The 13,023-nt window shown below is 51.2% G+C and overlaps 1 protein-coding gene across 1 annotated transcript in view; it reads left to right on the top strand.

Moving 5' to 3' along the window:
• Positions 1 to 9,359, top strand: part of LOC147123902 (calcyphosin-like protein) — a 53,073-nt gene extending 43,714 nt beyond the window's left edge. Inside the window, exons 2-4 of the mRNA XM_086002601.1 lie at positions 992 to 1,143; positions 6,476 to 6,653; positions 8,901 to 9,359. Coding sequence (XP_085858727.1) covers positions 1,007 to 1,143; positions 6,476 to 6,653; positions 8,901 to 9,359 — 774 coding nt within the window. The 5' untranslated portion in view covers positions 992 to 1,006. The remainder of the gene's footprint in view (positions 1 to 991; positions 1,144 to 6,475; positions 6,654 to 8,900) is intronic.
• Positions 9,360 to 13,023: the final 3,664 nt, after the last annotated feature.

Here is a 13,023-nt window from a genome sequence, read left to right as displayed (position 1 = left end):
TGTCTTCTACTGTAAAGACTGATACAAAATATTCATTCAGTGTTTTTGCCATCTCCATATTTCCCACCATTAATTTCCCGGTCTCATCCTCTAAGGGACCAACATTTACTTTAGCCACCCTTTTTCTTTTTATATAACTATAAAAACTCTTACTATCTGTTTTTATATTTTTTGCTAATTTACTTTCATAATCTATCTTCCCTTTCTTAATCAATCTTTTTGTTATTTTTTGCTGTCTTTTAAAGTTTTCCCAATCCTCTATCCTCCCACTAGATTTGGCTACCTTATATGCCCTTGTTTTTAGCCGAATACTATCCTTAATTTCTTTACTTAGCCACGGATGGCTGTCTTTTCTTTTACACCCTTTTCTTCTCAGTGGAATATATATTTTTTGGAAGTTGTAAAATAACTCCTTAAATGTACACCACTGATCATGTATCGTCTTACCCTTTAATCTATTTTCCCAATCCACTCTACTCAATTCCGCTCTCATACCTTCATAGTCTCCTTTATTCAAGCTTAGCACGCTTGTTTGAGATCCAACCTTCTCACCCTCTAATTGAATATGGAATTCAACCATGTTATGGTCACTCATTCCAAGGGGATCCTTTACTAGGACATTTTTAATTAATCCTGTCTCGTTACACAGGACCAGATCTAAGGTTGCTTGCCCCCTGGTCGGTTCAGTTACATACTGCTCAAGAAACCCATCCCTAATGCACTCAATGAACTCATCCTCAAGGCAGCCCTGCCCAATTTGATTTGTCCAATTAATATGATAGTTAAAATCCCCCATAATTATAGATGCTCCCTTATTACAAGCCTCAACTATTTCCTGATTGATACTCCGTCCAACAGAGTTGCAACTGTTCGGAGGCCTATAGACTACGCTGTGATATTTCGAATAACCAGCTGTAAGTCTGTGGGTGTTCAGTGGCTGCGCTGTGAGCAGAGAACGGCCGGGGCTAAATTTACTGCGACTTGATTCCAGATAATCGGAGAGAAGATGGCGGGGACAGCGAGACACGACCGGGAAATGGTGATGAATGCAAAGAAGCAGCTGCAGCAATGCTCGGACCCGGTCGAGAAGCTGCGATTGCAGTGTCTGTCCCGGGGTTCGGCGGGGATCAAAGGACTCGGCAGGTAAAGACAGCCAGGCTTCTACAGCGACACGTTATCACTGGGTGGGGGCTGTGCTCCTCTCATTGTCTCTTACTGCGGTACCAGTTAAATGAGCAAGCAACCTCACCCGGGTGAGCCTGGCCAGCTACTGCGAGCTGGCTATTTGACTGCAGAGGGCCTCGCAGCTGACATCGTTTACTCTCAGTGTGGGGTGGTTTACCCTCAGTGTGGGGGGGGGTTACTCTCAGTGTGGGGGGGTTTACTCTCAGTGTGGGGGGGGTTTACTCTCAGTGTGGGGGGGGGTTTACTCTCAGTGTGGGGGGGGGTTTACTCTCAGTGTGGGGGGGGTTACTCTCAGTGTGGGGGGGGGTTACTCTCAGTGTGGGGGGTGTTTACTCTCAGTGTGGGGGTTTACTCTCAGTGTGGGGGGGGTTTACTCTCAGCGTGGGGGGGTTTACTCTCAGTGTGGGTGGGGTTTACTCTCAGTGTGGGGGGGTTTACCCTCAGTGTGGGGGGGGTTTACTCTCAGTGTGGGGAGGGTTTACTCTCAGTGTGGGGGGGGTTTACTCTCAGTGTGGGGGGGGTTACTCTCAGTGTGGGGGGGTTTACTCTCAGTGTGGGGGGGGTTTACTCTCAGTGTGGGGGGGGGTTTACTCTCAGTGTGGGGGGGGTTTACTCTCAGTGTGGGGGGGGTTTACTCTCAGTGTGGGGGTTTACTCTCAGTGTGGGGGGGGTTTACTCTCAGTGTGGGGTGGTTTACTCTCAGTGTGGGGGAGGTTTACCCTCAGTGTGGGGTGGTTTACTCTCAGTGTGGGGGGGGGGTTACTCTCAGTGTGGGGGGGTTTACTCTCAGTGTGGGGGGGGTTTACTCTCAGTGTGGGGGGGGGTTTACTCTCAGTGTGGGGGGGGGTTTACTCTCAGTGTGGGGGGGGTTACTCTCAGTGTGGGGGGGGTTACTCTCAGTGTGGGGGGGGTTTACTCTCAGTGTGGGGGTTTACTCTCAGTGTGGGGGGGGTTTACTCTCAGCGTGGGGGGGTTTACTCTCAGTGTGGGTGGGGTTTACTCTCAGTGTGGGGGGGTTTACCCTCAGTGTGGGGGGGGGTTTACTCTCAGTGTGGGGGGGGTTTACTCTCAGTGTGGGGGGGGTTACTCTCAGTGTGGGGGGGTTTACTCTCAGTGTGGGGGGGTTTACTCTCAGTGTGGGGGGGGTTTACTCTCAGTGTGGGGGGGGGTTTACTCTCAGTGTGGGGGGGGTTTACTCTCAGTGTGGGGGGGGTTTACTCTCAGTGTGGGGGTTTACTCTCAGTGTGGGGGGGGTTTACTCTCAGTGTGGGGTGGTTTACTCTCAGTGTGGGGGAGGTTTACCCTCAGTGTGGGGTGGTTTACTCTCAGTGTGGGGGGGGGTTACTCTCAGTGTGGGGGGGTTTACTCTCAGTGTGGGGGGGGTTTACTCTCAGTGTGGGGGGGGGTTTACTCTCAGTGTGGGGGGGGGTTTACTCTCAGTGTGGGGGGGGTTACTCTCAGTGTGGGGGGGGTTACTCTCAGTGTGGGGGGGGTTTACTCTCAGTGTGGGGGTTTACTCTCAGTGTGGGGGGGGTTTACTCTCAGCGTGGGGGGGTTTACTCTCAGTGTGGGTGGGGTTTACTCTCAGTGTGGGGGGGTTTACCCTCAGTGTGGGGGGGGGTTTACTCTCAGTGTGGGGGGGGTTTACTCTCAGTGTGGGGGGGGGTTACTCTCAGTGTGGGGGGGTTTACTCTCAGTGTGGGGGGGGTTTACTCTCAGTGTGGGGGGGGGTTTACTCTCAGTGTGGGGGGGGTTTACTCTCAGTGTGGGGGGGGTTACTCTCAGTGTGGGGGGGGGTTACTCTCAGTGTGGGGGGGGGTTTACTCTCAGTGTGGGGGGGGGTTTACTCTCAGTGTGGGGGGGGTTTACTCTCAGCGTGGGGGGGTTTACTCTCAGTGTGGGTGGGGTTTACTCTCAGCGTGGGGGGGTTTACTCTCAGTGTGGGGGGGGTTTACTCTCAGTGTAGGGGGGGGTTTACTCTCAGTGTGGGGGGGGTTTACTCTCAGTGTGGGGGGGGTTTACTCTCCGTGTGGGGTGGTTTACTCTCAGTGTGGGGGTGGTTTACTCTCAGTGTGGGGGGGGGTTACTCTCAGTGTGGGGCGAGGGGTGGGTCAGTACGGGGCGGGATGGGGGATTACCCCCTCAGTGTGGGGCGAGGGGTGGGTCAGTACGGGGCGGGATGGGGGATTACCCCCTCAGTGTGGGGCGAGGGGTGGGTCAGTACGGGGCGGGATGGGGGATTACCCCCTCAGTGTGGGGCGAGGGGTGGGTCAGTACGGGGCGGGATGGGGGATTACCCCCTCAGTGTGGGGCGAGGGGTGGGTCAGTACGGGGCGGGATGGGGGATTACCCCCTCAGTGTGGGGCAGGATGGGGGATTACCCTCAGTGTGGGGCGAGGGGCATTCCTCCTTGGATCCGGATGCTGTGAACTCACCCCTCAGCCTCCACTAGGTAAAACCCACAGAAAGCAGTTAGAGACTGGCAGCACAGCATTTCCCGATAGCTGTGTGGGTTAACCTGTCTCCTGGCTCTCAGGGTCACTCTCTGCAAACTGGTGGTGCGTATGGACTGATGATCTGTAAATAAGGTTGTCATAGCGACTAACAGAAGCCGTAATGTTTGGCTTCCGTAATCCCCAAGCCACTTGGTTGATAGGGAAGTGCTTCAAGTTCCTGACTAACTCTCCACTGCATCAGACTGCAGGCACCTCATTTCTACCTGTGACATAAGAACATAAGAAATAGGAGCAGGTGTCGGCCATTCAGCCCCTCGAGCCTGCTCCGCCATTCAATAAGATCACGGCTGATCTGATCTTGGCCTCAACTCCACTTCCCTGCCCGCTCCCCATAACCCTCGACTCCCTTATCGTTCAAAAATCTGTCCATCTTCACCTTAAATATATTCAATGACCCAGCCTCCACAGCTCTCTGGGGAAGAGAATTCCAAAGATTCACGACCCTCTGAGAGAAGAAATTCCTCCTCATCTCAGTTTTAAATGGGCGACCCCTTATTCTGAAATTATGCCCCCTTAGGCCCAACCTGCTCAACCTTTCTTCATAAGACAACCCCTTTATCTCCGGAATCAACCTAGTGAACCTTCTCTGAACTGCCTCCAATACAAGTATATCCTTCCTTAAATAAGGAGACCAAAACTGTACGCAGTACTCCAGGTGTGGTCTCACCAATACCCTGTACAGTTGTAGCAGGACTTCCCTACTTTTATACTCCAACCCCCTTGAAATAAAGGCCAACATTCCATTTGCCTTCCTAATTACTTGCTGTACCTGCATGCTAATGTTTTGTGTTTCATGTGCAAGGACCCCCAGATCCCTCTACATTTTGTAATCTCTCTCCATTTAAATAATAAGTTGCTTTTTTATTTTTCCCACCAAAGTGGATAACCTCACACTTTCCCACATTAAACTCCATCTGCCAAATGTTTGCCCACTCACTTAGCCTGTCTATATCCCTTTGCAGATTCTTTGTGTCCTCTGCATAACTTGCTTTCCCACCTATCTTTGTATAGTCAGCAAATTTGGCTACATTACACTCGGTCCCTTCATCCAAGTCATTAATATAGATTGTAAATAGTTGGGGCCCGAGCACTGATCCCTGTGGCACCCCACTAGTTACTGATTGCCAACCGGAAAATTACCCATTTATCCCGACTCTCTGTTTTCTGTTGGTTAGCCAATCCTCTATCCATGCTAATATATTACCCACAACCCTGTGAGCTCTTATCTTGTGTAGTAACCTTTTATGTGGTACCTTATCGAATGCCTTCTGGAAATCCAAATACACCACATCTACTGGTTCCCCTTTATCCACCCTGCTCATTACCTCCTCAAAGAACTCCAGCAAATTTGTCAAACATGATTTCCCTTTCATAAAACCATACTGACTCTGCTTGACTGTATTATGATTTTCTAAATGTCCTGCTACTACTTCCTTAATAATGGACTCCAGCATTTTCCCAACGACAGATGTATGTATAGCTGACGCGTCCCCACGGGGAACAAGCATTCCATTGTACTTGTTACATATGGCAAATAAATCTAATCTGAATCTGAATCTAAAGATGTTAGGCTAACTGGTCTATAGTTTCCTGCTTTCCGTCTCCCTCCTTTCTTGAATAGGGGTGTTACATTTACAATTTTCCAATACGCTGGGACCGCTCCAGAATCCAGGGAATTTTGGTAGATTACAACCAATGCACCCACTATCTCTGCAGCCACTTCTTTTAAGACCCGAGGAAGCAGGCCATCGGGTCCAGGGGACTTGTCAACCTTTAGTCCCATTAGTTTGCCTAGTACTTTTACTTTTACCGAGTGACCCACCTACCCCCCTCTCCCCTGCGCTGCTCACTGTCTCTCGCACAGAGCGTAGATGTCAGAACTCACTCTCGAGCCCTGCTGATCTATTTCCAATACCCAGACAGTAACCTCATTGCACAGGACTGACATTTAACACCCAGCTCCTCCTCCCTCTCTCACATCCCAGCACGGCCTCAATAGACTAAACTTTACAACAGGTCCCCCTCTCTGGGTAAACCTGGGTGACGGCACGACTCCTGCAGTACAGGGAACCAAGGGGAGCGGTGACACCACCTCAATGATGAGTTTCAATAGAGTGAGGATGTAGAATCATAGAGCACAGAGGAGGCCATTCGGCCCATCCTGCCTGTGCCAGCTCTTTGGTAGAGCTACCCAATTACTCCCACTCCCCTGCTCTTTCCCCAATTCCCTTTTGAAAGTTATTATTGAATCTGCCTCCACCACCTTTCAGGCAGCGCATTCCAGATCACAACAACTCGCTGGGTAACGTTTTTGTTCCTCATGTCGCCTTTGGTTCTTTTGCCAATCACCTTAAATCTGTGACCTCTGGTTACCGACCCTTCTCCCAATGGAAACAGGTTCTCTTTATTTGCTCTATCTAAACCCTTCATGATTTTGAACACCTCTATCAAATCTCTTCTCCTTCTCTGCTCTAAGGAGAACAATCCCAGCTTCTCCAGTCTCTCCACGTAACTGAAGTCCCTCATCCCTGGTACCATTCTAGTAAATCTCCTCCGCACCCTCTCCAAGGCCTTGACATCCTTCCTAAAGTGCGGGGCCCAGAATTGGGCACAATATTCCAGCTGAGGCCGAACCAGTGTTTTATAAAGGTTTAGCATAACTTCCTTGCTTTTGTACTCTATTCCACTATTAATAAAGCCAAGGATCCCGTGTGCATTTTTAACAGCCTTCCCAACTTGTCCTGCCCAATGGCTTTTCTGTCTGTGTGATGCAGGGTGTTCCACATCATGGATGATGACAATAATCGGACACTCGACTTCAAGGAGTTTGTGAAGGGTCTGAATGATTACGGTGTGCTGTTGGAGAAGGAGGATGTGGAAGCAGCTTTCAAACATTTCGATAGGGATGCGAGTGGAACGATCGACTTTGATGAGTTCCTCGTGACGCTGCGGGTGAGTGGCGAGTATCGGCAGTGACATTCTTCGAGCGGCCTTGTAATATGTTGGTGATTCTTGCAGGAAACGGAGAACCGTCAGACTCTTCAAATACTGAATCACTTTTACCCATTGCACAGAGACAGTGTCACAACAACTTGTATTTATATAGCGCCTTTAACATAGTAAAACGTCCCAAGGTGCTTCACAGGAGCGATTATCAAACAAAATTTGACACCGAGCCACATAAGGAGTGATTAGGGCAGGTGACCAAAGGCTTAGTCAAGGAGGTAGGTTTTAAGGAGTGTCTTAAAGGAGGAGAGAGAGGTACAGAGGCGGAGAGGTTTAGGGAGGGAATTCCAGAGCTTAGGTCCTCGGCAGCTGAAGACACGGCCGCCAATGGTGGAGCGATTAAAAATCGGGGATGCTCAAGAGGCCAGAATTGCAGGAGCGCAGAGATCTCTGAGGGTTGTGGGGCTGGAGGAGATTACAGAGATAGGGAGGGGCGAGGCCATGGAGGGATTTGAAAACAAGGATGAGAATTTTAAAATTGCGGTGTTGCCGGACGGGGAGCCAGTGTAGGGCAGCGAGCACAGGGGGTGATGGGTGAATGGGACTCGGTGCGAGTTAGGACAAGGGGCAGTGAGCACAGGGGGTGATGGGTGAACGGGACTGGGTGTGAGTTAGGACACGGGGCAGTGAGCACAGGGGGTGATAGGTGAACGGGACTGGGTGTGAGTTAGGACACGGGGCAGTGAGCACAGGGGGTGATAGGTGAACGGGACTGGGTGTGAGTTAGGACACGGGGCAGTGAGCACAGGGGGTGATGGGTGAACGGGACTGGGTGTGCGTTAGGACACGGGGCAGTGAGCACAGGGGGTGATGGGTGAATGGGACTGGGTGTGAGTTAGGACACGGGGCAGTGAGCACAGGGGGTGATGGGTGAATGGGACTGGGTGTGAGTTAGGACACGGGGCAGCGAGCACAGGGGGTGATGGGTGAACGGGACTGGGTGTGAGTTAGGACACGGGGCAGTGAGCACAGTGGGTGATGGGTGAACGGGACCGGGTGTGAGTTAGGACACGGATCAGTGAGCACAGGGGGTGATGGGTGAACGGGACTGGGTGTGAGTTAGGACACGGGGCAGTGAGCACAGGGGGTGATGGGTGAACGGGACTGGGTGTGAGTTAGGACACGGGGCAGTGAGCACAGGGGGTGATGGGTGAACGGGACTGGGTGTGAGTTAGGACACGGGGAAGCGAGCACAGGGGGTGATGGGTGAACGGGACTGGGTGTGAGTTAGGACACGGGGCAGCGAGCACAGGGGGTGATGGGTGAACGGGACTGGGTGTGAGTTAGGACACGGGGCAGCGAGCACAGGGGGTGATGGGTGAACGGGACTGGGTGTGAGTTAGGACACGGGGCAGTGAGCACAGGGGGTGATGGGTGAATGGGACTGGGTGTGAGTTAGGACACGGGGCAGTGAGCACAGGGGGTGATGGGTGAACGGGACTGGGTGTGAGTTAGGACACGGGGCAGTGAGCACAGAGGGTGATGGGTGAACGGGACTGGGTGTGAGTTAGGACACAGGGCAGTGAGCACAGGGGGTGATGGGTGAACGGGACTGGGTGTGAGTTAGGACACGGGGCAGTGAGCACAGGGGTGATGGGTGAACGGGACTGGGTGTGAGTTAGGACACGGGGCAGTGAGCACAGGGGGTGGTGGGTGAGCGGGACTGGGTGTGAGTTAGGACACGGGGCAGTGAGCACATGGGGTGATGGGTGAACGGGACTGGGTGTGAGTTAGGACACGGGGCAGTGAGCACAGGGGGTGATGGGTGAACGGGACTGGGTGTGAGTTAGGACACGGGGCAGTGAGCACAGGGGGTGATGGGTGAATGGGACTGGGTGTGAGTTAGGACACGGGGCAGCGAGCACAGGGGGTGATGGGTGAATGGGACTTGCTGCGAGTTCTGGATGAGCTCAGATTTACGGAGTCGAGTCTGGAGGTAATAAAGACGTGGATGAGGGTTTCAGCAGCAGATGTGCTGAGGCAAGGGCGGAGACGGGGGATGTTACGGAGGTCGAAGTAGGCGGTCTTAGTGATGGATCGATTGTGGGGTCGGTCACGATGGGAAGGGCCCCGAGTGTGCTGCTCCAGGGGTTTGGAGACGGTTTCGGGGGGGGGGTGTCAGTTGGGGTATGGGGTTCACACTGTCAGAGGATTCATCTACCCTCCCTCCCTCCCTCTCTCTGCCTGATACAGCCTCCCATGTCCAATGCAAGAAAAGAGATCATTGCACAGGCCTTCCGTAAGCTGGACAAGACAGGGGACGGTGTGATAACCATCGAGGATCTGCGAGGAGTGTACAACGCCAAGCACCACCCCAAATATCAGAACGGGGAGTGGACAGAGGACCAGGTCTTCAGGACTTTCCTGGATAACTTTGACTCGCCCTACAACAAGGATGGAATTGTGAGTGAGGGAGGGAGCTGGCTCCTCAGTAGCCGGGCCCTTCGTTTGGGGATTACAGGCTGTGGCATCTTACCGTGGTTTCTTTGTTGTCGCTTCGCATGGTCTCGGCAGGTGGTCCTGCACCCCTGCTTTCCACCGGCCGCTGGGAGGTGGCGACAGAAGCCGAATGATGGCGTCTCGCTCCCTTCCCCCCCTCCCCACTCCCCCGGGCCTCTGTCCATCCCTCCCCCACCCCCACCCCTTCACTAATGGCAAGAGGGAGGTCAAATACACAGCCCAGTGAGATTGAGCCGGTGGTGGTGAATTAATATTTACATTAACACTGTTAATTAATGTATAAATCGGCACGAGCCGACAGATGCTGCTTGAACAGAGGCATTAACCCGTTTAAGCTTTCTTGCTAATACCGCACAGCTGAATTTCAAGGCTTCAGCTAACATTGCAAAGCTGGGTGCCTCCCATGGAGGGGAGAGTGCGAACATGCGCGCATGTGTGTAGATCTGTCACAGTGTGTGGATGTGGATACCATGCTATTGTGTTTGCTACTGGGTTCCATCCACAGTGGATCCTTCCGCGTGGAATGGTTTCTGCCAGATCCGGGATTAATTGACGTGATTTTACCCCCCAATTTAAACCCATGGTATCAGCAGAGTGCCCCAAAGGTGCAGAGGGTAGGCATTCATCCCACTCACAGTCACCATGTATGGGATTGAGAATTATATCCCACTCACCCTGGCATGAGTCTCTGTATGGGGATTATAACCCTGGAGCTGCCATTATACAGGGGCACCGATTATACCTCACGGAGGTCAATTTCCACACTCATGAACAGTTGTATATTATTCAATTTCTAGTGATAGTGGGTTGATGGGATTGAGGGATATGGAGAGAAATGTGGGTAAATGGGGTTGGGGATGCGGGGAGAAGGTGGGGTTGTGGGATACTGGGAGAAGGTGGGGTTGGGGGAAGGGGGGAAAAAGAGTGGGAGAGCAATAGTGGTAGGGGATTCTATAGTAAGGGGAACAGATAGGCGTTTCTGTGGCCGTAGACGTGAATCCAGGATGGTTTGTTGCCTCCCTGGTGCCAGGGTCAAGGATGTCACTGAGCAGCTGCAGGGCATTCTGGAGGGGGAGGGAGAACAGCCAGTGGTCGTGGTCCACATTGGTACCAACGACATAGGTAAAAAGAGGGATGAGGTCCTGCAGCAAGAATTTAGGGAGCTAGGTGAAGGATTAAGGAGCAGGACCTCAAAGGTTGTAATCTCTGGATTACTCCCGGTGCCACGTGCTAGTAAGTATAGGAATAGGAAGATAGAACAGATGAATGCGTGGCTAAAGGGATGGTGCAGGGGGGAGGGCTTTAGTTTCCTGGATCACTGGGTCTGCTTCTGGGAAAGGTGGGACTTGTACAAGTCGGACGGTTTACACCTGAACCAGGGGGGAACCAATATCCTTGCGGGGAGGTTTGCTAGCACTGCTGGGGAGGGTTTAAACTAACTTGGCAGGGGGTTGGGGTACAGAGTGGAGCTATAGTAGGGGGTGATTTACGGCCAAATACAGAGGGAAAAACAAGTCAGCTGGGAAGGCAGAGCAAATATGTGAAGGCAAAAGAGAATATGGCAGGGCTGGAAGGCATTTATTTTAATGCAAGGAGTCTTGCAAATAAGGTGGATGAACTGAAGTTGTTGTTGAACACATGGGAGTACGATATTGTTGCTATCACAGAGACATGGTTGAGGGAGGGTCAGGACTGGCAGCTCAATATTCCGGGGTATAGAATCTTCAGGCGAGACAGAGGGGGGTGTAAAAGGGGAGGGGGTGTTGCAATATTAATTAAGGAGTCAATTACTGCTGTAAGGAGGGATGATATATTAGCGGGTTCCTCTAATGAGGCCATATGGGTAGAACTTAAAAACAAAAAGGGGGCAAGCACTTTGCTGGGAGTGTACTATAGGCCCCCAAACAGTCAGGGGGAGATAGAGGAACAGATATGTAGGCAAATCTCAGAGAAGTGCGAAAATAATAGGGTAATAATAGTGGGGGATTTCAACTTCCCCAATATAAATTGGGACAGTCAGAGTGTGAAAGGCTTAGAGGGTGCAGAATTCTTAAAGTGCATCCAGGAGAGCTTTTTGAGCCAACATGTAGAAAGTCCTACAAGAGAGGGGGCGGTACTGGACCTAATTCTGGGGAATGTAGCCGGGCAAGTGGTGGAAGTGTCAGTAGGAGAGCATTTTGGCGACAGTGACCATAATTCGGTGAGATTTAAGGTGGTCATGGAAAAAGACAAAGACGGCCCGGAAATAAGGGTTCTAAATTGGGGGAAGGCCGATTTTAATATGATAAGGCAGGATCTGGCCAAAGTGGACTGGGAGCAGCTGCTTATAGGAAAATCCACATCAAAACAGTGGGAGACTTTCAGAAGGGAAATAGAGAGAGTACAACGCCAACATGTTCCTGTAAAGGTCAAGGGTGGGACCAACAAGCAAAGGGAACCTTGGATGACAAGGGATATACAAAAATGCATTAGAAATAAGAGGGGGGCTTTTGGCAGTTACAAAAGACTAAAGACAGAAGAAGCCCTAGAGGAGTATAAAAAGTGCAGGGGCATACTTAAAAAAGAAATTAGGAGGGCGAGGAGGGGCCATGAAATAACACTGGCGAGCAAAATAAAGGAAAATCCTAAGATGTTTTATAAGTATATTAAGGGCAAGAGGATAACCAGGGAAAGGGTAGGGCCCATTAGGGACCAAAGTGGCAATCTGTGTGTAGAGCCAGAGGATGTAGGCGGGGTTTTAAATGAATTTTTTGCATCTGTGTTCACTATGGAGAAAGACGATGCAGACATAGAAATCGGGCAAGGGGACTGTGACATACTTGAACATATTAGCATCGAGAGGGAGGAGGTGCTAGCGGTTTTAGCGGGCCAAAAAGTGGATAAATCCCCAGGCCCGGACGAGATGTATCCCAGGCTGCTGTGGGAGGCAAGGGAGGAGATTGCAGGGGCTCTGACACTAATTTTCAGAACCTCTCTGGCCACAGGGGATGTACCAGAGGACTGGAGAACAGCTAACGTAGTACCATTATTCAAGAAGGGTAGCAGGGATAAACCAGGGAATTACAGGCCAGTGAGTCTAACATCTGTGGTGGGGAAATTATTGGAAAAAATTCTGAGGGACAAAATTAATCTCCACTTGGAGAGGCAAGGATTAATCGGGGATAGTCAGCATGGCTTTGTTAAGGGTAAATCATGTCTAACAAATCTGATCGAATTTTTCGAGGGGGTGACTAGTGGGGTGGATGAGGGAAATGCTGTGGATGTGGTGTACATGGACTTCAGTAAAGCTTTTGACAAAGTCCCGCATAGGAGACTGGTCAAGAAGGTAAGAGCCCATGGGATCCAGGGTGCCTTGGCGCGTTGGATCCTAAACTGGCTGAGTGGCAGGAGGCAGAGGGTGATGGTCGAAGGTTGCTTTTGTGACTGGAAGCCTGTGTCCAGTGGGGTACCTCAGGGATCGGTGCTGGGTCCCTTATTGTTTGTGATCTACATAAATGATTTGGATGAAAATGTAAAAGGTATGATCAGTAAGTTCGCAGATGACACGAAAATTGGTGGGGTGGTAAATTGCGAGGAGGAAAGCCTCCGGCTACAGGACGATATAAACGGGTTGGTCAGATGGGCGGAAAAGTGGCAAATGGAATTTAACCCTGAAAAGTGCGAGGTGATGCATTTTGGACGGACAAATAAGGCAAGGGAATACACAATGAGTGGTAGGACCCTAGGAAGTACAGAGGGTCAGAGGGACCTTGGTGTACATGTACATAGATCCCTGAAGGCAGCGGAGCAGGTAGATAAGGTGGTTAAAAAGGCATATGGGATACTTGCCTTCATTAGCCAAGGCATAGAATATAAG

The sequence above is a fragment of the Somniosus microcephalus genome, chromosome 1 (genome assembly GCF_052327205.1).
Source record: "Somniosus microcephalus isolate GS21.2 chromosome 1, FLI_Smic_1.0, whole genome shotgun sequence".
Classification (NCBI taxonomy): domain Eukaryota; kingdom Metazoa; phylum Chordata; class Chondrichthyes; order Squaliformes; family Somniosidae; genus Somniosus; species Somniosus microcephalus.
Note: the sequence above shows the minus strand (reverse complement) of the source record. Positions and strands in the feature narration are given on the sequence as shown.